Raw genomic sequence first — 24,831 nt, forward strand, 5'->3', positions numbered from 1 at the left:
CTTGGGTATATTGCTATCTGGCGTATACACCTACGCATACCACTGTTCAAGGATGACAGTTTTTAAATCAGGCCCCCTGCTTGCTCTGTTTCACCTCCTCCTCCCTGAGAGACATCACTGGAAAGGTGTAGCACTGATTCAATCCTATATCAATTATTTCCCATTTCCCCATCCGGTCCTATGGGATAGTAAAAGTCACCTGATAAAAAGGCCATTTCCTCACTATACATCCTTAGGAGGTCCTTTTCAGTAGGGTCACAGTGGCTCAGGAGCTAAATGTAGCAAAGCTAAAGGGTTAGCATTGGCATACCGCCACCCAAAAAGTTGAAGCAAATGCAAGAGGATAGAAGTACGGGAGTGTGTGGGTGATGCTGCTCCAAAGGTGGATTTGTGAAGAAAAGAAAAGTAACAGGGGAAAAGTGAGATAAAAAGGTTGTTAGGAGATGGAAAAGGTGTTAGAGACAAAAAACCTAGTGTTGGATATGGAGTGAAAAAAGTGATTCCCCAACCACCCACAGAGTGAGAAATAATCTCATTCCACATGTATGCAATCAAGGCAGTGCTGCTGAAATTAGCCTGGGTGGCTACGCTACATCTGAGACACACAGCTATGGTGATCTCCTTTGATCGTTTTTTTTTTCAGTATTCAACATGACAGGTATCAGACATGGGGTTAGCGCGCAGAGATAATGAATGCTGAATATGTATGGAGCAACATGTACGTGGAGCTAACGCACCACATCATCTGGCTGCAAACTTAACATGTGGCACATTGGAATCCGACAACACGCATAAGAAGCATGAAATGGGAGGGAATGCAAGATTTAAGGCAAAACATGCCACACATGGTTTCACACAAGCAGGTGCAGAGCTGTAATGCGTGATACAATATCACATTGAGACAGGCTTGCACCTTAAAAAACAATTTATTTGGCAAACCTGCGACTGAGAAGCTTCTTTAAGATTGCAGCAAATCATTGCCAGTTCTAAAAACTTCAAGTCAACTTCGAGTCAATTGGGATGTGAATGAGTTTTATGGACAAAAGAAGTCAACCTGGGGATACGAAGCCCTTCAAGTAGTCACAAGAGGGTTGAGAGATAATTAGCAGGTTAAGCAAGTAAAAAAATCGAATTAATTAATTAATTAATTAATTAAAGGCCCAGGTAACTTGCTATTCCATCATGTTTTCATGCTACACTGTTAATTGTTAGACAAAAGGAGCCCAACAAAGTTGTTTTTCTTTAGAAATTAGTTGGTGGATGAAACATTGAGTAGTTACATTTTACTCATTTACTAGCTGTCTAAGTCATATTACTAGGTGCGTCAGTTACCAATAATCTCAGAAGGCAAATAACTCTTTGGTGAAACAACTCGTAATTTATTGACATGTGAAATGTGTCAAATGGGGATGTATTGTTTCATGTTACAGGGTCATGTGGTAAAAAGTTTGGGAACCACTATTTTAGGTTATGTAAACCTGTAATACCATGGAAGTCGGCATGTTAGTTGCAGTAATGAAAAGTGATTCCGCAGTAGCTCTTGCCCTCAAGTCATTGAGACACAGTCATGGTTAGGGTTAAGGTTAGTAATTATGAGGCAAGAAGCACCTTATAACTTTTACATGATTTTAAAAATACAATGCGTCTTTAATGCATTTACTCATTTATGACATAAAACAGTGTCAAATGGGCACTAGAGTCTAAATCTAGAACCTCCAGCTAAAGGGTGGCCCCCATGATTTTCACCATGACCCGGATAAAAAAATACACACTATTGTATTGTGCATGCAGCTGAGAAACATCTGCAGTGGGCCTATAAAAATGCAGTGCCGTTTGATGCCGTTGCTTGCTGTGGAATGACATCGCTCACTCTGCCTCTCCAGTTTCAGCCCTTTCCTCAGTGCATCTCGTGGCAGAGAAAGGGGAGCATTATCACAGTGAAAAAGGATCTGCCCTCCTCCTCCTCCTCCTCTTCCTCCTCCTCCTGCCACCAAATGAGGGGCAGTGATCACGGAGGCAGCGTACGTGTGTGTGTGTGTGTGTGTGTGTGTGTGTGTGTGTGTGTGTGTATGTGTGTGTGCTTGCATGCCTTAATATGTGTGTGAAGAGTGGGAGGCACGAGGGAGTGCACCACTGGGGGAATGTGCACCTGCAATTTTTCTCATTTGACACAGTTGGTCTTTTGTAGGGTCTCAGGCACAGGGGGATGTCTGTAAGTTATGGCTCCTGCCCTTCAACCCCTACTCCCAAAATAAAGACATCTTCACTACGCTATTCTCCATATCAGTTTGGAATAACCTACGTTAAGAATGGGGATGGGGGCATATTTAACAGATGACCAGGCAGTTTGACTCAACAAAAGCAACACACACACACATATCTTATCTCACTTGAGAGCTATCAGATGTAAACCAAGCTTTTAACAAGCTGCAGATCCATATGGCAGAAGAAAAACAAAGACAGCAGTTAAAAAAGTAAAAAAAAAAAAAAAAAACAGTCCAAAAATGGTTATACGGAAAATTAATCAAGGCCATATTGAACACTTAAATTTATTCATAATATTTAATTAGCTTCTGTATTTTTCTTCACACAAGATGTTGATGGATAATTCCAGATTGGTTTATAATGAACAATAAAAACCAGATATCTGTTATAGAACATAAGTGTTACATTCCAAATTAAAGAAAATGCACAAAACAGAAACATATATTATATATAATATGCAGAAAAGACATTAAGAAGCTGTTGTTTGTTTTGTTGTGATCCTGATGTTACTGGGGTGAATTTCATTTTGTTTTTACTGCCCTGGGTGCAGCAAAAATACATTTAAAAAATGTTTACTCACTGCATAGTTTATTTATTCATTTATTTTGTAGTATTGTTAATGTTTCTGTCAGTAACAACTGACAATAACTCTCTCCTCAGTAAACCTATTGCTGAAAATAAAAAATAAAGGCAACAGTCTGAAAAATGTCCACTGGTGGAAAAACCACGAGAGGTCAGAGGATCATACAAGTTTTAAACAAACTGTCAGGTGAGCTGAGCTTATTTTGAAGACAAAGTAAAGAATTATGACCCATTCTGCTGGTTGTAAACTTCCATCGCTGTGTACACAAGTCTTGGCACAACTTTGACCTTCCATGCACAGTTTTTCTGACTCTTTTCTCTCCCTGTCTGACTACATTATCTCTGCAGTGAGTACAATGTCATCATAAATGATAAAAATGGTGGTAAAAACTATGACCCAAGTGTAATAAAACAGAATTATCCTTTAAGCAGAGGGTCATGGGAGTGTACTTTAGGGAGTATGTTTGGTCAGGATATCAGTGATCCATGGTCTAAACTGACGAGTCCTCCCTTGTCTGACAGCTGTGGTGCGAGACTGAGGCCAAGCATTGACCCCGAGAGTCTTGATACAGTACATCTGCAGAGGATGTTGCAGGGGCCAGTGAGGAAGATTTGTGTTTGAATGTGCAAGAAGGAAGACAAGGGAGGGAGTGTGAGTGTGTGTGCTGCACTTGCAGTGAAAATGCACCGATTGTGAAATTCTCAGCCGATACCTACACAGGTGTTTAAAGTAACCATTTGGCTGATAGCATATTCTAGCTACTGTTGTTCGAGTCTGACCAAAAATATACACAACATTTAGCAGAAACATCAGCCACTGCATCTGGCCAATGTCATATCTGACGATAAGCCGATGGCAGCCAACAAAGCATATACTGGCCGTTACAGATATTTGCTCAAGAAATCAGTGCATTCCTAGCATGCAGTAGATATATTACAGAAACTACAGCGTTCTCAATCCTGTACAAAGCACTACAACTGTAAACTACTTGACCGTGGCATCGGTCCAAACCAGGAGGCCACACTGAGGAGCTACCATTACTCCCGCGCTATCCATTCCCCTCTCTCCTTCCTTTTATTTTAATGAGAGCACAATTAATAAGGAAATGGAACAGCTTCCCAAAGGAGGCCGGTTCCTCCACAATGGAAGCCTTCTTTTGTCAATGGCTGTATTGAATTCCCCTACAAGGCCACTGGGCCATATTGAAGGCCATCTCCAGTATCGCCCCACTTCCCCCACACCACCACCTCTCTCTTGCCCGCTCCCTCTTTCTCTTATCCTCAAGGTCTCACGGGCTAATCTGTGCCACAGTATCATTTGATCCCTCCCCCCATCCCTTTCTCTGCAAATGCAGACTTTACAATACTTCATATTGATTTGCTGAGACAAAATCACCACTTACTGTGCATGCTTGGTTTATTCAATGACAGAGCTGAGCGTAGACAGAGCAGGGTCACACACCATCCTGGCCATAATTGGTTTTTGCTGCGTCTGTCTTGAACTTTAGTTTGAAGCAAATTGTATCAGATTTTTAGTATTCTTTGTTTGTGTATGAATGCATTAAAATTCACACTGATAGTTTGAAGTGCTGGAAGAAAGATCAAAAGGAACAATAACTAATTAATCCTTTGCCCCTTTTACTTTTCAATTATTCTCTTTGTTGGTCAAATAAAGGTGGTATCGCTCCACCCCGTCCTCTGAGTTCTACCAAGAAAGGCATCTGAATTTTATTGTGCCGTTCTCTAATGCCCCCAATTACTCCCTGAACATTCAACAACAGCAACAACGCCTTTTGCATCGAACACTACATGACTATAATCAAGATTTACTTACAATGAGCAAATGAAAGCAGAGAAGCAGCTGTTTAGCTGCTCTCGTCATACTTCACTGTTTGCTGTTGTGTGGCGATTAAGCAGCACGTTACACAAGCTGAGGTAGGCAACTTCCCTTGAAATGTGATCTGAATGTCTCAGTGTCACCGAACAATGCCAAAAACTTTACAACTGGATCATGAGTCTTGCTAATAGACTAGCACAAATATAGCTAGATAGCTATCTATTTATCTATTCATCTATGTAGCTAGCTAGATAGCTAGCTAGATAGCTATCCATGTAGCTAGCTAGCTAGCTAGCTAGATGAAAAGATTCTGAAAAATGATAAGGTCAGAGATTAATCTTAAAAAAAAAAAACTCAAACTAATTAATCAATTGTCCAAATAGTTGGAAAATTAATTAAATAATTGACAATGAAACGATCAATCTTAGCTAAAAGAAATATCACACCACCATGTACATGCTGTCAAAAGTAAGAGGGAGAGATACACACCACTAATAGATACTCACACACACACACACACACACACACAACAAATCTTGATCTCAATGCATGTTATTAGCAACATGTGGTTTAAAAAGGGGAGATTGTAATCTGAATAATTAGCAAATATGCATATAGTATGGCCTCGAGGCATGTATTGTAATCATGTGTTGCTGCAGCAATAATTTATCATGTGGGTGGGGGGGTGGTCGACAGCCTCACTGTGCTTCACTCACACACTGACATGCCCATGATTGTGAAAGCCTTATGGTAGAAACAGAGCTTAAGGGCCCAATCGTACAAAGCATATACATTTGCATACACTGCACGGTAGTGTCTAACACTGCAACATGTAATCATCTACCTAGTTTTGTCACCAACTGCATCATCACAATGCAAATATTTCACATATGCAAACATGTATGTGGCTGCATTGGATTTTATTTTATAGAGGAAGGATAAAAAGCCTGTATACATTTCACAGTAGAAAGGAAAAAGTAATTAATTTCATGAATTGAGTAAAGCAGAGGTCGCTGCATTGTCTCTCTGCGTGGTTTCTGTTTGCCCTTCCTGCTCCTCACATTCCACCCACACCCCAAATTACTGGCTGACCCCTGCTGTTATGCAGTGTGGGAAACCCTGTGGTATTGCACGCCCACCATTTTTGCCCTGTGAGCTGGTCTGCAGGGTTACTTTGCAATTCTCTCTGCACTCTGCCAGACACCACAAACACAAACGTGCACTATGCACACGCGCACATTATGCAGCCTAATGTAAACTAACATCCACTGCCACTTGACCTTGCTGTCAATATCTGTCCTCATTAAACACCATTCGGCCAGCTGCAAGTCCACTTTAAATGGCATCATTCAGCGCTTACCAAATTATGCCTGTGCAACAGGGCTGAATGAATGGGGAGTCTAATTCATTTATTTGGAAGATATACACAGGTCCCAGACACCTATAAAACATGCAGAGGTATTTAACCCCACCCTGCCATTCTTAATGTTGCTGTCATTCATTCTTCTTGGGTTGCAAGTTCTGACAGCAATTTGGCAATGTCAAGCAGTCACTACTGGTGCCATGGGCAGCAAAGGCCATTCTTTTATTCCCCATATCAAGCAGGTATTGATTTTTCACTCATTATAGAAGAGCATAAAAAGAGAAGGGGATTTCTCTGTGCCATGCCAAATGCAACACAAGATGTTAGCAGGGATAACATGGACGGAAGAGCTGAAACTAAATAGAAAGAAAAGTGGGTTTTAAACCCAGTGTATTTACTTTAAATTCAAATCTAACAATTCTATTCCAATAAGGCAGCATGTCCTGACAAAGCAAGAACCACTAAAACTGCTGTACAGAAAGCCAAAATAAAAAATGCATTCAGAAAGAAACTATGAAATAAGCTGGCATTCAAATGACAGCTGTGAAGGCCTCCCTTAGGGTAGGTATGAGGAAAAAAACAAGTAATTTTTTTCCATAACTGCAACACTATTATCTTTTTTTAAGGGAAGCCTTGTGTGGCTTATGGGAAAAGCATAATCCATTTCCAGGGAAGGAAAAAAAAAGTTGCAAATAAAAAAATCAGTTAAAGCATTAAACCCAAGGCATTTTAAAGAATCCTATCAAAACCATTTTCAAAGCGATCAAACTTTCATGTGAAAGTCAAGAAACAAAATTATTTAAACTACACATTTTGCCAGCAATAAATTGCTCTATCATTAGATTAAAATATGTGGATCTCAAGTCTCCTGCTGTGCTCAAAGGCAACTCTTCTTCCCTTTTTAAAATGCATCTCTGTTCTCCGATCATGACCATACTTAAAACTAAACTGATTATTATGTTTATCATCAGGCATGGTGCTGTATTTTCATGCCAGCAGAGATCAAGTGCAGTGACCGTGCACAGGGGAGACACTAATGTCAATGGGCACAAGCTGATGTTCCTGCCTGTGCCTCTTTAGTACTTTTGTGGCCTTGCCTTGACATTTACTGGCCCAGTATGTGCAGTACACTCCACATCCCGAGCTCCAGTCTGAGGGATGTTGAACGCATTTTCAAACCCTTTGTCCAATTTAAATGAGGCCTACTATTTTGCACCACTAGCACAAAATAGGATAAATACACAGACAAGGCTGCAAATACTTTTTTTTAAGCAATGTTAGCAGTGTGGAGTTAGCGATGGCAACACTGGATTCATGGGCTCCAGAGGATGAAGCCTAACGACTTTGGTTAACCCCTGACTTTTTCTCTGGCTTCACAATCAAGTTGATATTTGTGTCTTTGAGTGAATTATTTCATGGATTACCATAAAATTTGGTTCCAGCATTCATGTTCCAAACGTGGATCCCCTGACTTTTCCTCCAGTGGTATCATCAGTCAAACTACCTGCCTGATACAGAGCATGCATTCCCAATTAGCTTTATTAAGAGCACATGCTTACATTAGCATTTAGCTTTAATTTTCGTCAGTAGAGCCTCACAGAGCCGATTCTGAGCATATATGTCTTGTTGGGATAGTTATAAAAAATCTACAATATGTCTGCTCTACAACATATGAACATTCAGTGTTTTATACATAATATAACATTGTGTTAAGATGAAAAATATAAATAGTAAATTCTAGATGGGAGGTTTTTCTGTTATCACTTCAGTGTTTTTTTAAGTCTGTTTGTTGTTATACACCTTTGCTTTTATCATTTTCTTTGAGCAAATAAATTAAACTCATTTATGTTTAGTATGTATATTTGTTTGCTTTTTGTCTGTAAATAAAATATAAAACAGTGTACATGTATGTGGTATTCACTCAGAGATGCACAATGTAATTAAAATATGTACAATCTTATTAAAAGTGGCCATGCAAATGTAAAGCAAAAGGTAGACACTTTGTATACTGAAGCACACAATATATATGCATGGTCCATAAAAGGGTTTAAATAATTGAGGTTTGATGTATAATATGTAAATATTGGTGCCGTCTTACACCTGCCTAATACTAGGAAAAATGACTTAGACCAATTTGGAAGTGTGTGTAGTTGTTGGAAGAGAATCAGTTGTGATCGGTACACAATGCACAGCAAGTTTTCCCAATTTTTTCTTGGCTTGCTTCTGAAACATTAAGCCTTCTGCCACCCACTCATATGACACCTAAAAATACAAAAGGCTTGTTTTCTTCTCAATGAGAATTTGGCTGCATGAAACCTTCAGTCATTAAACTCTCTTGCAGTTTACTTGCAGCACAGTGAAACAATGTAACTGTAATCCTGCCCTTACTTCTCCGTCATAAAACACAGACGCTCTTGAAAGCTATTTTATTAATCTAATGTTGCATTCAAATGCATATATAATTCACCCCTGCGCTGAAGTGCTGTATCTGCCTGTACATTATGCCGCTGTAAATGAATGATTGACATCCACCCACTCCAAAGCCCACTTATTTTCAATGCTTCAAGAGGCATCTCGCAGTCACAACAAAACAGTACATGCCTCAGTGGGCTCTACAAAGAACTTTCTCCTGCTTTGAAATATGAGCTCAAATAAATCATTTGTTTAATTAATTAAGCAAATTAGGCAAATCCAGGGATGCCTTGGCGGATGAAGTCGGTGCCCTGGCACAAGGAGATTAATTAAGTGGATTCGTACGGGAACAGAGACTGACGCTGGAGTTTAATGCCCTTGTTTGCATAGATACAGCTATCCTTAGCATCCTGGTGCTGATACCTCAATGTGGGCAACCAAGGGTGTTTGCAAGGTGCATGCTGGCTTAGACTAAACTTATTGTAAGCTTTGCATGAGAGAACTGTAAGACTGTAAGAATAACAGAATGAGAAAGACAAAAGCAGGTTTATTTTTTACACTCCCTCCTAACCACTTTTAGACAAATGCCACTTACCTGACATCGTTCTGATCGCTACATAAACACACACGCATATGCTGAACAGATGCATCGGCACACATCTGCCTTCGCTGTCATCCATCCCTCATTACGCACGTACCTACCCCCACCTCTACCCCCACTCCCGGCAGGACGATATCTGCTTCTAGACTTGATGTATGCACTAGTATCTGACCATGAAAAATATGTGTCAGACTTCACGCTTTCGTCTCCTGGATTGGTCCACGAGCCGTCATCCATTATAGCCGCTATGTCTCCCATTCCATGGGGTGGTATTAAGTGGAATGAATATAAAATCCTTCCTGGAGCGTTTTACATGCACAGAAACGCATGATTAATGTGCTGCTCAGGCATGGCCAGAGTGTTTGGGACATTGCTTTTTCATTGTTATTCACTGTTACCAAAACAATGACAAGGGTGCGTTTTACTTATTTTTCAACCCAGTGACAGCAACTGTGATAGAACTTTTTATTAATCTTGCAAGACTTTGTAGCTATACTTACACACACACAAACAGGGAAAGGGATCACATGTCATAGACAAGTGCATACATGCAAATAGATGCGTATCTCCACCAAATCACAGCCACAAATCCCCACAGCTCCTTTATCTGCATTCTGTCATTGACTTTTTGGATCACGCTTGACTGGAAATATTCTTCATTTTCCTCAGACAAGTGTAAAGTGTCAGACAGTTGGGAACATGTTGACATACAAATAAGGACAAGAAAGGGCAGGACACTTTGCAGCTTCAATAGCAGACTCTCACCTAAAACATCCTGTGGACTTTTCTGCATGCATTTTGTGACTATCTTATGTAAAACTTGGCATGTGTGGCAGAAAAAGTGCTATTCCCTATGTTCGATTCCATTTACCCGTGCACATGTGTGTGCATGCCTGTGCCTGACTGCGTGTAGACAAAAGGGACTGGGGATCCCAAACTAGGCCAGCATCCCCTGGAGTCCACATTTCCAACACTCTCAGGGAGAAACACGCACAATGACATTGTGGTGAATATTCCCACTAAAGCTTCCCCAGCTGCAGAACAATTCACTGGCAACATCTGGCCGTGTCTGCTTATAGCATCAGGGTTGGGCTGGGTGTTAAATGATGGCTTTTTCTTCGTAAAACTGCCAAATTATTTACTTGGGATGTCAACCACTTAATGTGGTGTTAATACAAGCCTGAAATGCTCAAATAACACCACCGAAACACCAAGAACCATAGCTACTCGATGATGTCAGCTGGATGTCACCTGTTCCTATGGGATCAATGAGTAATTGATTGTTGTGCTATGAGAACAAAGCAACGGCTGATTTAAAGGATTCTGCAGGTGTTTTTTGAATGTTTCAGCCCATTTATGACAAATCATGCATGCATTGCTGTAGACCATTTTTCCAAACAGCTTTTAAGATTGATGAAGGCTTTTTCCAACCCCTTCATACCAAACTGACATTAACTGAAAGCAATGGTAGCCTGGAAGGCAAGAAAACACTGTCACCGATCCAGAAACCTTGGAAAAAGTAATAACGGACTAATGAAATGTATATTAGATTTGTGCTAAATGAGCTAAAACATGCAAAAACACAACGTACTTCCTTTAAATAAACTGGCTGTCACAGAGAGTCTGCTGCGGACACGTTTCAGACACATTTCTCAGACGTCCTTCTTAAAACCACCTCACATCCATCCCCCATGGCACTTTCTAATTGGCTGAGGCTGCCTGTCCTACAGTTAGTGTTTATCCAGCCAACAGACCATCGATATGCATCTCTTTAATCCCAACACAAGCTTGAATATTCCTTGTTTTGATGGTGCTTGTGGACATTATATTTTTGTTTAGAATGCAGTGTATGCTTCTTTAAAAAAAATCTAGAATTTGTAGCTAAAATGCAGCTGACAGACAGCCAGAAGATTCACATGGATAGGTTGAGGGTTGCTCACACTGTGTGATTGACACATCTGTTGTAAGGAGCACTTTAGAGTCAATGCTAATCAAATATAAGGTCAAGAGGTTAAAACAATAACGACCAATAACACTGACACGGGCCATCTAACATACTGTATGGTCCTTTGTGCTTAGGGATGCTGCTGGCCACACTGTGGGTTTGTGTGCTTACTGGAGTTGATGTTGAGGGTTACAGCAAATACTATGATATACAGTTGTATGTTAACATATCGGTGTCAATTCTCAGGATAATTGTACTAGGATTTGAGGGTTAAAATAATGTTAAAATCAGGTACAATGGCCATGATAAAGAAATTATAATGAAATAAAATGTGATTAACTAGCATTAACTGTCTCTATTCAAGGGTGAAGTTGTGGTGTTAGCAAATGGCAGGACATTAAACGAAGCAACAACAACATTGCTACAACATTTCAATCAAAATGCAGAGTTAATGAAGAGATGCACGATTTAACGTTGGGACACAGATCACAGATAGGACTAATAAACAACTAAAACATAAACTACCTGTGTACCTATCACCAGTTGGAGCCAAAAACCTCTGGAGAACATTAATGTTTTCGGTGATCCAAAAGTACACATGTTGAAAACAAACACCAATGATATTTAGTAATTTCCCATCAAACATTCATTTTAATTTCTGTTTTTTTAAAACTGCAACCTGCGGTTGTCTTCGTGGCTTTTTTTGGCCGGCTTGCACTAAATCAGCTACCTCATAATGTCTCGACCTATGATCAATAGAGCTCTCTCAAGAGAAATGCATGACATATTGCCCCCTGACCCCTTTCTATTGAGCATTAAAGCAAAACCAACGATGACGGAAAGCTCACCACCATGCATAGATATTCCAGCACAAAACAATTCAATTAGCTTCAGACCTCCCATTAATGGTTTTAGCCATATCAAATTAACATTGTTATGGGCTATTGCCCCACTCCCAACACTCCCTACATCTAAACCCTATTTGATTGTGACCAACCGCCCCCAATCTGTACACACACACACACACACACACACACACACACACACACACACACACACGTCAACACACACACACACACACACACACACACACACACACGTCAACACACCCACAAACCACCCGACCACCATTGCTGATTTCTTTTAATCTGAATTTAAATGAGTTCATTTAGTTTGCCTCTGAAACAATTCACAGAAGGCCAAAGGGAAACACCGCAGAACTACGGCAGTTTCCGTTTACCCAGATGTAGGAAAAGAGAGCCCTTACAACTTAATCTTAAGATCTTAATGCGTGAAATGATAAAAGAATCTTTTTTTTTTTCTCCTTCCACAATTCTCACCACACTAAACATTTGCCACAAAGCCAAAGCAGTGTTAATGATTCTTTGAAAGTAATTTCAGTTCATTTGCTATTGCCAGGAGAGCAAGAGACTGAGATGGGAGAAAGAGGGACAGATCTTAAAATAGAAAGAAAATCAGAGAAAGGAACAGACAAGAGAGTGCAAATAAGAAAAAAAAAGTTTCAGGGAGTTTAAGGAGTAAAAAACTGCTAATTAGTGAGAGGAGCGAGATAGACCCCGACAACGAGACAGACATAAAGTCAGAGGCTTTTATCGCAGTTGGCTGACAGAATGTGGCACTTAAATAGTAAAAGGATGAAATTCTGATACAGCTTCAAACCATGCCAGTCACAAAATGCAAGAGGTATGTTTTGCGCCTGCATCTGCTCCAAATAGACACAAACAAAGACAAACACACACAAGCTCTAATGAGCCAAACTCACCCAGAGCGGCTGGTGCAAAGAGGCTGGCGAGGACTAGCAGGCGTGCGGTCCACATGGCCTCCTCCTCTTACCGCCCGCTGCTGAAGGTCCCAGTTGAGTTCAGTCTTTTGCTGGCAAATGCCCGAATCGGGTGCTTCCTTTATGGCACGGCTCCCTCCACTGCGCCACACTTGTCACAAGACAACAAGTCCTGTTGCTCTGGCGCCCAGATGCCGACCAAAATCTGTGATGAAAAATGAAAAAAAAAATGTACATGTTAGCTGAACAGAAGATGAATGAGTGTTCATTTACAAGAACAATGAGTCTTCCGATGAGAAAGACAACAGATGGATGCATGGATCCTTGTGTGCCGTCCTTATGGTATCATGGGTTTCAAGTTGTCATCAAGTGACATGGTGCAAGTTGCTCAATCTCCAGTTAGCTGAGCTCATACCGGGTGTGATCAACCAAACGCTAAGACGGTGCGAACCACAAAATGTATTTTTGGATATTCTGTTGTTTGCTCATCAATGTGTTAACTCCCCCACCTTACCAGTAAATCACTCCCACAGAGAAGCAAGGAGTGAGTGATGAAGCGCATGCTGCTTTGGGCTTTGGCGGACAACTATGCGCGTGTATGGAGTATACGTCTTTGTGCTCCAGACCTCATGTGTAATCTTGTGAGGACTGGCGGTAACTGACATAAGAAACGCGGCGTGTTTTCCCTTCCTGTGGGCATGAGCCATAACTGCACAGTTTGAGCTGTTGCACCTGTGAATGTATCTGCATGGCCGAAGAAACAACTACTGTGCTCGCAGGCTTCGCTCCAAAATTCCAATCAACAAATGGCTAACCAGTTCTACTCTGAAAACTGCATGAGTCAGAGCTTCCCTTGATCTGTGAAGTTCTGACATTGGATTAAAGTTATGCTTGTTAACTGAAACACAACTGAATGAACATCATATGTGATTTAGATTGTGTTGGCTTGTGACTACCGTGTAATCAACACTAAGGACGTGTCGATATTCACAAAAAGCCGTGTGAAAATTTGCAACTCCACAAATCATAAGTGAAGTATGAATATACTGTTAGAGGATAAAAATAGTTTTATCTATATTCAGATGGTATACTCAGGATTATCCCCATCAAACCCATATCATGATATTAAGGTTAAGTCAGCTTTAATGATTAGGCAATCCAAACCCTGCTATTATCCACTATCAAGCACAATCTCCTGCAGTCATATAATCTCTGCAAATGATACAAGCCAAATAGTGCACACAATGCTGCCATCCCCCACACAAGCATTATCCATGCACATTAGGCATTCCATACTGCATCTAATATTGCGGGGGGTTAATTCCATTGTGGGATGCCAGAAAATCTGGTTACAAAGGTCAAAACGTGAGCACTGCATCAAAGGACAAGACACTTGGGAAGCTGACTAACGTCGAAATCTCAAAGTAAACCAACACTACAATTTAAATACATGTCAAGCCTTTTTTATCAGACTTTCCTCGCCCACTGCTGCATGGAGTTCCCATGTCAGAGTGACATTTCCCCATCTCAAAAATCTAGCTTTTAATACCCATTCAAAAATCCTAGATTAGAGCAATCACAGTTTTTGGAGCAGATATTAATGGCTTTAAGTGAAGGGCAGTGAGCCTACCTCTGCATAACAGACCATTTGGGTAATATTAGGAGGTTAAAAGTCGGTGTGCTCATCAGTAAAGTCTTGGCAGAAGGCCATGAGTGAACTAAACCAGAACTGCAACAACTCGTCTGAATCACAGCGACTGAATTGTTTACTCCATTTCATTTAATTTCTATATATATATATATATATATATATATATATATATATATATATACAGTGTATAAGATGGCAGGTGTTTTAAGACTTTAAAATAGCTATGATAAGAGAGTACATTTGATCAAAGTCATATCCTTGTGAGTAAACAGCGCTTGTAATAAAACGCTCTGACAGCTGCAGGAGAGCTAAATTAAATATGACATCAAATCAGATGCTGCGAGTCCCTTGACAAAAAAATACATTATTGCAGGAATAATCACATTCAAATACACTGTCCATGCGGCAAATTGGATCTGAAGTTTGTACTGTAGGACAATTTCTAAATTGGAGATGCGGACTAAAGAGGAGGCACAGCAGGCACAACAACATGTTGAAGAAATATATCAGACAAGACAATCTATCACTGATTTACATGGGAGGATTGTTGGCATATGCTTTTTTTGCAGGTTTGCACCCAAAGTGTAAAAAAAAAAAGAAAAAGAAAGGAACGAGTCGGAGGAAGCAGAGGCTGTTTCTGTGGTGGAGGACGATGACAATTTGTAGCTCACCATGGGCATGTTTCTGTACGTGTCTGCCAGTGAGACGCTATGCCGTATCTCACAGCACAACCGATAAAGCAGCGACTACTTGCACAGGTGTTACTTAGAAATTATCACATAAAATGAGAAACACTTCACTATCACAGTCGTTAATTTGCTCTCAAAAAAAACGTGTGGGCTTAGGTACAGGAACTGCTATCAACCGCCAAAAGAACACATCATAAAATACATATTTATGAGAAGGGCTTGGACCCAGTTCAATGCAAAAAAAAAAAAAAAAAAGAGAGAAGAGTTAAAAAAAAAAAAAAGAGAGCGGTAGTCCGGTATTGCCAACTCGTCTTGTATTCCAGAAGGAGCCTTATGATACATTATGGTGCTGACGTTTCAAGGGTACTTACTCTGAGGGGGATTTAGGATAACTCCCTTAGATAAGTTGGCCAACATTTAGCGGGCCGAGCAGCGGCTGCAGCTTCTGTTCTCAGCCACATCAAGGAGACTTCTTCATTACTTTCTCGCTGTTAGCAGCAGAGCAACTTTTTCTAATCAGTGATGTTGTTGGTTTTTTTTGTTTTAGTGATCGTGCGTGTGCCAGAGGGGCCCAGATGAAACCTGACAGATTTAATTAATTGACTTTTCTATCTAGTTGAAGCAAAACGGAGCTGGGTGATGTCGTAACGGCGATGGTTGATGGGGGGAAAATATGTCGTCTTGCAGCAATCATGTGACAAAAGACAAATGAGAGGCAAAGAGCGTTAAGGGAAATGGAACCTATTAGCTTGATTTAAGTTGAATCCTAAATTAAAGCTGCATTCAAGGGGCTTGGGAGTAACTGAGACTAAAAATGTCAAAGAAAATGCATTGGAAGTTTTCTCACATTTAAATCCAAATATACATTCATTATTCATGTGCAGTAATATTGGAAATGATAAAAACACCTATCTGGAAAGGTGTTTGTACACGATTTCAGCTGTAAAAGCTGTTTGGCTTTGCTGATTTACTGCTAAACAACCTCCCGCCATCTCGACATTGGTAACGCTGCATTGCTCCTTGAATTGGGTGAGAGTCAAATGTGCTATGTTGTAATTAGGCGTGATGTGTGACTGTGTTTTCTCAATGACACAACACCTGAAATAAACATTTCTCAGGGGGGCGAGCTGGAATCCTAAATCAATTCTATATAAAAAACAAATTAAGAAAATCATAATTTACCTGACTGCTTTGGCATTTGGTGCGTTAACTGTCACCACTATATTGTAATTTCTCTCATGGACAATTATTATTGAGGACCTTTCATTAAGCCTGGTCCTCCTTCTTGTTGTAAATTGTCTCTGGCTGGTCTCTCTCTTAGTCCTGAGCTTAAGAGAGATCACCAGAGGCAAAGTACAGTATGCCAATTATTTTACATATACTTTTTACATATACTTTTCATATTTAAATACACAACTACCACACTCTCTCCATTGTGATTTCTGAACAGCCTCACTGCTCTGGCTCTAAAAGACCAAGTCAAATCCATTCTGAAAAGATATTTTAAAAGGGGTCATAAAAAACCCCTCATGATTATTGAAAGTAGTGTTTTTTGTACTTTTTGACTGTTTTCATTGAAATGTCAAATATAATGCACAGACAAACAGCTTTTTTATTTTCCAATGAAATGGACAGGCAGTATGAGATTGTGTAAAAGTGTATTGTTGCTAGGGTGGGCAACATGGATGCACATGTTTTTGGCATGCTATATGTAAATGACGACAAACATATAACAATGTAATGTAATAATTACCAAATGTAAATGTGTTTATGCCTACACAAGAGAATTAAATACCTGTGAAATTAATATATTTAAACACACAGATGCAAAATGCTGTGAATCCAATATTGCCACGAAGTAGTGCCGCTTATTGATTCGTAACATTATACTCAATACAACGACAGATATTAAAGAGGTAGCTAAACCGAAAAAACTGTTGCCATCTCCTCACAGTGTATAAATCATATTTAACAAGGCACAAAGCAAATGTGTTATTTCACAGCTTAACAAGTTACAAAACAGACTAATTGTGACTTAATTATATTAAGGGAGAGCAGAGAGAAAGTGATGAAATAAATTCCTACCCATTCCCATGTGAGATGTAGATTATTTAAATGTTGGGCAAGTCTGACTTTTCTTTTCAATTAATCAGTTAATCACTTAAATAGTGGAAAAAAATGCCTTCCTAAGGCTCAAGAGGTCATCACACTGCTGAATTAATGACCAACAAATCAAAATGAAATCAAAATATACAAATCTTCAATTTAAAATTCACAACATAAAACAAACGCAGCAAATACTGACAACTGACAATTTATAACACTATGACACTAAACCTTTCTTGAAACGATAAATTGTTTGTCAATAAAGTTGCTTAAAGTTTTTGGTATTTCTGTCGAATATATTTACTGAGATGATTGTCATAAAAGCAGTTTACATTTAGGGTTACATCCTCAAAACAGGAAATATAAAAAATAATTTTAAGGCCAGTTCATGTATGAGGATTTATTTGAGAGAAAAATAGTTGAGTTTCCCAGAGAATTTGCTTGTTTAGCATATGGTAAAATGGTCTGACTTTAACACTACTAACCTTTTTAAAGTGCTATAAAAAAGAAATGAAACCCTGCTGGCAGACAGGTGGGTTTGGAGTGGTTAAGTGGTACCTGAAATATATCTGGACATACCAAGAAAAATCTCTTCAAATGAGTCTCAACTTTACTTTCAGCTGTGACTAAACATGTTCATATTAACCCCTTACCAACTCATCTCCTTTGTTAGAGTGGTGAGGGTAGGAGGCAGGATCTTTAGGGGGAGATGGCACCTCAACAGTTGATGCCACCAGTGGGCTGTCAGAACTTTGAGAGGTTACATCTTTTTAATTATATATATATATATATATATATATATATATATGGATTTCTGGATTTCTGCAGCAGTGCAGCAGTGTTATCTCTGTAACCCTAACATAAATGGTGAGATAGCCATCCCACTGACGCACTTCACCACCTTAGGGCATTTCTCCATCTGCCACTTCCTGACCCGAGGAAACCGAAGATGATTTTCATTAATCCAGACATATTCCATACAATGCCTTTACAACAAAGTGAAACTTGATCCTCTGTGTTATCTGATGGGGGCAAACTAAGTATGATGTTACTAGTCACGCCTGCTTGAGGCCCTCCCACGTAACACTATGTAATGAAGTGGGATCTTGTTGCCGGGTTAAGTACCATGTCTCAGATTTTCAACTGTTTCATGTCCAGATGCTTATCACAGCAGCGGGGAGGGCTTGGTAATTTTTATGAGACAGACAGTGTGTTCATGCAAATGAAGTGTCTCATATAAAATGAATATTAATCAAGCACACTGTCTGCATACAGTTTGATTGATGAGCACTCACTCGGAAATCTTAGGAGAAGAGCTGAGATGATTAAAATCGAGATGATCCTTCCCTTCTAGAGTTAAAGATTATTTTTTCCGCTTGGTCGGGCTTCCAAACCTTGCTGATGGCTTAAAATTGAGCAGTCAATGTTATAATACTAAACACAGCAGAAATGTCAAAATCATGCTTTCTAATGCGAGTTGAAAGGTGTGAAAAACTGAAGGTAAATGAAGAGTGCTCTTTTAAGGCACTGTGCACATCCCTGGAGCTTGACAACGTGAGCAGCAAGGCGTTCACTCATACAATTGGTTTTCCACAAGGGACCCCAACACAGCTAGCCAGTGACAGGCAGATAATAGCGCTAACTTTAGCTTGCACCGTCTCTGAATGCTCCTATATGATAGGCTTGTTGAGTGTGACTGATGGCTGGGGTTAAATAATGGGAGCGTCCCTCCCTCCTTCCATGTGCACAAAGCCATTGCAACCCCTTCTGACACGAAAACTACAAGACAATGGAAACACAATCCATTAGAGGAAATTACTTGCACACACAATAAAAAAAACAGGCTGCAAAACAAATAAAACAAATTACCATTACAAATATTTAACACTACACAATAGGGATCGTTTACATTCCCACAAGGGAGGGAAATAAAAAAAGCACGTAGGCCAGAGCGGACGTACAGTCGGGTGAAGAAATGCAGATAGATGCATCGTTTAAAGGCACGGCAAATCTGCCTTGAGACAGTTTTCCATTATAATGCAAAGCTCAGACACTATCCATTTTCCGCGTCTTCCTTCTTTCTATCCTCCCTCTCTTTCTCTCGCAGCATATCTTGCCTATAATGCAGCACAAATGGATTGCAGACAAAGGAAGAAAGAGAGGAAGAGGTTGGGTAATTGGCAGGACAGGAAAGAGAGAAGGATGGACTATCAAGAATCAGGGAAAAGGAAGGAATGTAAAAAAAAGGCTGAGGGATGGAGGATAAAAAGGTGGGAGGACAGAGAGGGAGAAAGGGAAATCAGTGAGATAAATGGGAAAGATGGATGGAATGGATTCACAGATGAATAAGAAAAACAGAAAATAGACAGAGATGAAGATGTAGAAGAAAATGTATTAGCTGATATTTGAAGGTCATGGATTTGCAGTGAATTATTTTAACGTCACTTTAGCTGCTTTTGCAACAGTGTATTTAATCAATTCAAAAACGTCCTATAGCCAACCTTTCCATATCACCTCAATAGAGTTGAATGTAGCCAACCAATTCTAATCTGAGTGTTCTAATTTTACTGTACTTTATACTTCTACTCCACTACATTTTAAAAGCCAATATTTTTATTCCACTACACGTATTTGACAAAATTCATTAACTTGGCGATTCGTACAAAAATATAAATCAACTTATAAATGAAAATGGTAATGGAATATTATGGATTTAGCGACCCAGCAGTACATAAAGTAATTAAAATTATCTCCTCTTTTACCAGCTGCAGTATTAAAGTTCTGCACAACTTGAATGCCATCTTTACTACAAATAAAATGATTCCAAGCACAATTAAACCAAGGCCTACATTCCAAGCAAAAGAAAATGGGACAGATGAATGAAAAATAAGTGCAAACACAGCTTTAAGTCGCCCATTTTCTCTTCATTAATTGGTTTAATTATTTATTTTTATTTATCTTTCCTCACTTTTACTAGTGAGAGAAATGGGCCTGTGACTGCCCCATCAATAGTTTGAGACTTGGTTTGAATGGGTTAGTGCCATGCATATGTGTAGGTGGTCACTGGTGAGCCTGGACTGGTTCTCTGTTTAAATATGTTGCATATTAATAATGGTCACAAGTCAATCCAAACATTGTCAAGATGTGTGGTTGTACTTTGGTTAAATCAGAGGAAAACAACCTCAGACAGTCTACAGCCAGGAAGTCAGGTCAGTGTCTTTATACTCCATGCTGTCATCTATCTGACGTCTCTCTTACACTGTTACTCTGTCCAGCAAACTGACTACGCACAGAAAACAATCGATGTGACTGGTTCACTTGGGTGAAGCTGCTGCATAGCTGCACCCGTGGAAAAAAACAACACTCAGTAATTATAATTTATTCTCATTAATTTATCAGAAATTGTGCACATGTCCAGATATAAACCTGAATTGGTCAGGGCCACGGTCACTATAGTGGCTCAGGTTGGCAGGTTACCATGACAACCTCACCTGTTGGTGATTAATCACCTACCAGGAGCAATTGGCATACTGTGCCCACAAACACTGCAAGTCATTATGTGGCCAGGCTTGAGTTTGGATGTGAGCCCTGAGGTGGTTCATAACATGACTGCGTTGGCCTGAATTGCATCGTTGCTAGTCATGTACATATTACAGACAAAGAGATATGGTATGGATTCAAAACACTGTGACCTCTATGGTAAAGCCCATGCACCATATGGATTTATCTTCAGAATCAATATATTGCCAATTTATAATGCTGACAAAAGCAATTTTCCAAGATACAGGTTGACAGTATTGGCAGCGTTATAGGTATGATATATATGTAGTAAAAACAACAACAAAAAAAACCATCACAGCCACAGTCTTAACATTTTTAGCCATGTTAGTGGCATAGCATCTGGGGATCCACCTTTAGTCCAAACTGAAATGTTTTAACTAATGGAATCTGATACAAATATCTCTGAGGGTTTACAGGATTATTGCTAATAATGTGTGATAAGCCATTTTATTACTTTTCATCTATGTCCATCTGCAAACTTCTCTCTTATCCAGAAAAGTATCTCAATATCCACAGGGTAGATTGGCAAAGGAGAAATTGTGCAGACGATGGCAATTGTCTAACCTTTTATCTTGTGCCAAGATGAGGTTCACATTTTGGTTTTGAGTCAAATGTCTCAATACCTACTGGAAGGATTGCCAGCAAAATGTAATACAAACATTGGTAACATGCTAAAATGAAAAGGTGAAAATGGTGAATAATATACATGTTTAGAATACATGCTAGCACACTGACCATATAGCCAAGTATAGCCTTACAAAGCAGCTACTGAGGCTGCAAACTTTATTGAAGCTATGAATGTATCCCAATGATCGTATAATGGGTTTACTCTGATTGGCTAACAAAATGGTATTACCATCCATCTCATACAAACTACTTTATTGCAAAATGGACAACATATGGCCGGAGGACAGCTGCAGACCACATGAAACACTGTAACCATGAGCTGGTAAGCAATGCAAAGAAACACAATACAGGCCACACCCTTTCACACATGAAACAAAGCAGAACCAGGCCATTTTTCTAATTACTGCTATCACTTTTCAGCACACGTGTTTGGAGGGCATCTGCTCAGAAAACGCCTCAATTTATTTTCTTTTTTATTTGTTTTTGACTTTTTTTAAGGTCTCAATTTCCATGCATTTTGTATCCCCTCTAACTGCATTTGCATAATTTTCCAATAGACACTTTATTCCCTGCCAGATTTGAGAAGGGAGAAAAAAAATTGTGCACGTGCGTACACACACAGACACACACACACACACACACACACACACACACACACACACACACACAAACAACAACAGCAATTTCAGCTCAGCCTCTGAATCATGGGTACAGCAAATTCCAATGTCAATAACACTGATCCCAATGGCGCATGCATTTCAATATCATTATCTGATGCTGAGCCAAGTGCACAGAATATAATGAAATCTTAAAACATGAATTGCAGAGCATCCCTGGCTAGGCAAATGTGATGCACATTTTCAACAACTACATTATGTATTGCACTGCATGCACTCAATACAGACTTGATTACAATGTTAATTCTCCCTTCCATCTGGTCCTGCATGTCTGTGTTAGTGTTTTTGACCACAAATCGCTATGGTGTGTCAAGGTGGCATAATGATTGTAGCATGAGTGTTACTGATGGCAAGAATATGTTGTAAATGGTCTGGAAATGAGAGGTACAACTGTGTCACGAGCAACCATAGTGGTCACAACCACAGGGAATTCAAATGGGTTCCACCTGGACTCCACTCACAGCTCAATTAGAGGCGGATCGGGGGTGGGGGGGGGAGAGAAAGTGAAAGATCCAGCGGTTCAAACAGATGGCAGGTGTGTGTACATTTAATTATGTATCCATCAGTGTCCACTAAACGTTCAATTCATACATAGAAATGAAAAATTTGAAATAAGTGGTGTACATTAAAGGAAACTGACTGTGAAGAGCAGGGAGGTGAGTCAGAAACAAATGTGGCATTTCAGATTATTCGCTACTGCATTGTTCTTTGCGCAGGAAGGAAGTTGACTTGTTTATTGCAAATAAATAGTTTTCTAAAGTTTTCCAACATTAGCTATCATAAATTACTGGTCGTACCAGACTACGTAAATCTGTCGGAGAAAAAACTCACAATAAAATGAGAAAAGTGTTTTTTTCTAAGGAGTTACCAGCTTTAACAGAAAAAAAAATGAATGCAACATTGTTTCTTTTTAAAACTACATAATCTCTGTATAAGTAGCAAAAGAAAATTCCTGACCAAATCCTGCATTCCCTAATTGACATATCACTCTAGATTAGTGTCATTGAGAAACTTTAACCCTGACATAACATAACATTTTAAATATATTTCAAAAAGCTATCCTAATACAATAAGCTACTTCTGAAAGGAACATAAAAAGGATTCAATGCAGCACAGCAAAACATTCGAAGGGCCCTTTTATCAAGGCTGAACTGTTGGCATTTCAGTAAACATCTTTTGTTCGAACCTGCTCTGCCTGGTATTGTGTGAAATGTCCTGGTCCTAGCAATGTTCCTGAATGTGCAAATATGAAAGTGTGAACAAATAATCGATGCAGCAATATATTGTGGTGTGTTTTGCTGCAAGATGTTATTGATTCACTTACACTGAAATACATTCTTCTGTGATGACTTCTTTGTCCAGCTTTTTAACTCTGTGAAACTAAAGCACTTCGAAATAAAGTGAATAAATACAATATGAATGATTCTGGCTTTCTAAGCAATTATTCTCTTGCATATATTGACTTGCAATACATACTCCTGTAGTCGTGCCATCTTTATTTCAAATATTCTGTATCATGAGGGAATAAGTCTTGTACTGTGAGTTAACCTGTGCTCCTAACCCTTTAAAGTTAATAATATACCAGTGTTTTAAAACCCTTCAAAACATTGCTCATTCAGAGTGGATGTCGGCATTCATCAACTCAATTTCTCCGCTGCTTTGACCTGAATGGGAGTAAATCCCCCTGACTGAAGAAACTGACTCACAATAGTCTTTAAATGTTGCACATTATACAAAAGACTTAAAGATGACGGTAGAAGGATGAGAAATGAAGAGGGAAAACCAGTGCAAACACTCCAACCAAACCAGACTTTTGCCTTTGTCGTTAACAATAGTCTATTTCCTTGTTGAATCAGACGTTGTTATTCACCTGGTGTTTAAGGGTAAATAATGGTCCAAACATAGTTGACACAAGTGTCAAGGGTCATCACGGTGAATTGCTTGGTCGGCTCCTTTTGTGTTGTCTAGCAGCTTTTAGAAAATGCTGGCTGAAATGAGAGCTTGTCTCGTCAAGACCTCAGTGACCTGGCTTTGGAGTGATCGATTACAGAGCAAGAATAAACTTGTGAATGCCTGATGGAACTCTCAAGGGCTGACTTCTAAACTCAAAATCAGGAAGTTCAGAAGTAGAGGAAGAACGTGGATAATACAACTCGCTATTCAGAGAAGTAGAAAATTGCCTTTATCTTGTTGTTATTTACACACTTCACAGTCAACCCACGCTCCCTGTGAAGAGATACAACCTGTACATTGGCAACAGCTGCCAGCCCAGCCAACATCCTATGAACCATTTCTAAATCATTATAGTTCAGGTCTCCCCGAGAAGCCCACCTATAGTTGCCAACTCTTCTTCCTCCTGTCTTCTCGAGTCCAACTTATCAAAGAATGCTCAGAGATAATCATCTATAATTGGGCATTTTGTTTTTCCGAGCCACAGGGAAGAAGTGCCTGCCGAGCAGCGTATGGAAGAAGTGTGCAGAGCTTGCAGGCTGTGGGGTCCCCCAGCATTGACTCAGACTAGTGTAGAATGGAGTTTGATGAAAGTCTGATTGGTCTGGGCAAACATCCTCATGGGGTATGTCTCCGGACAAAGAGACCAATACTCCCTGGTCATGTTGAGGCAAATGCTCTCAGGTCTGACAAATCATGGCTGGTCTCATGGTGCCGGTTCTCACCATGGGTTCTAAAATGTGATGAGATAGCTACGCCCCCTG

General features: G+C 39.7%; 1 protein-coding gene across 1 annotated transcript in view; it reads right to left on the reverse strand.

Moving 5' to 3' along the window:
• Positions 1-24,831, reverse strand: part of LOC131990219 (adhesion G protein-coupled receptor L3-like) — a 229,100-nt gene that overhangs the window by 154,054 nt on the left and 50,215 nt on the right. Inside the window, exon 3 of the mRNA XM_059355625.1 lies at positions 12,789-13,011. Coding sequence (XP_059211608.1) covers positions 12,789-12,843 — 55 coding nt within the window. The 5' untranslated portion in view covers positions 12,844-13,011. The remainder of the gene's footprint in view (positions 1-12,788; positions 13,012-24,831) is intronic.

The sequence above is a fragment of the Centropristis striata genome, chromosome 17, assembly GCF_030273125.1.
Source record: "Centropristis striata isolate RG_2023a ecotype Rhode Island chromosome 17, C.striata_1.0, whole genome shotgun sequence".
NCBI classification, from domain to species: domain Eukaryota; kingdom Metazoa; phylum Chordata; class Actinopteri; order Perciformes; family Serranidae; genus Centropristis; species Centropristis striata.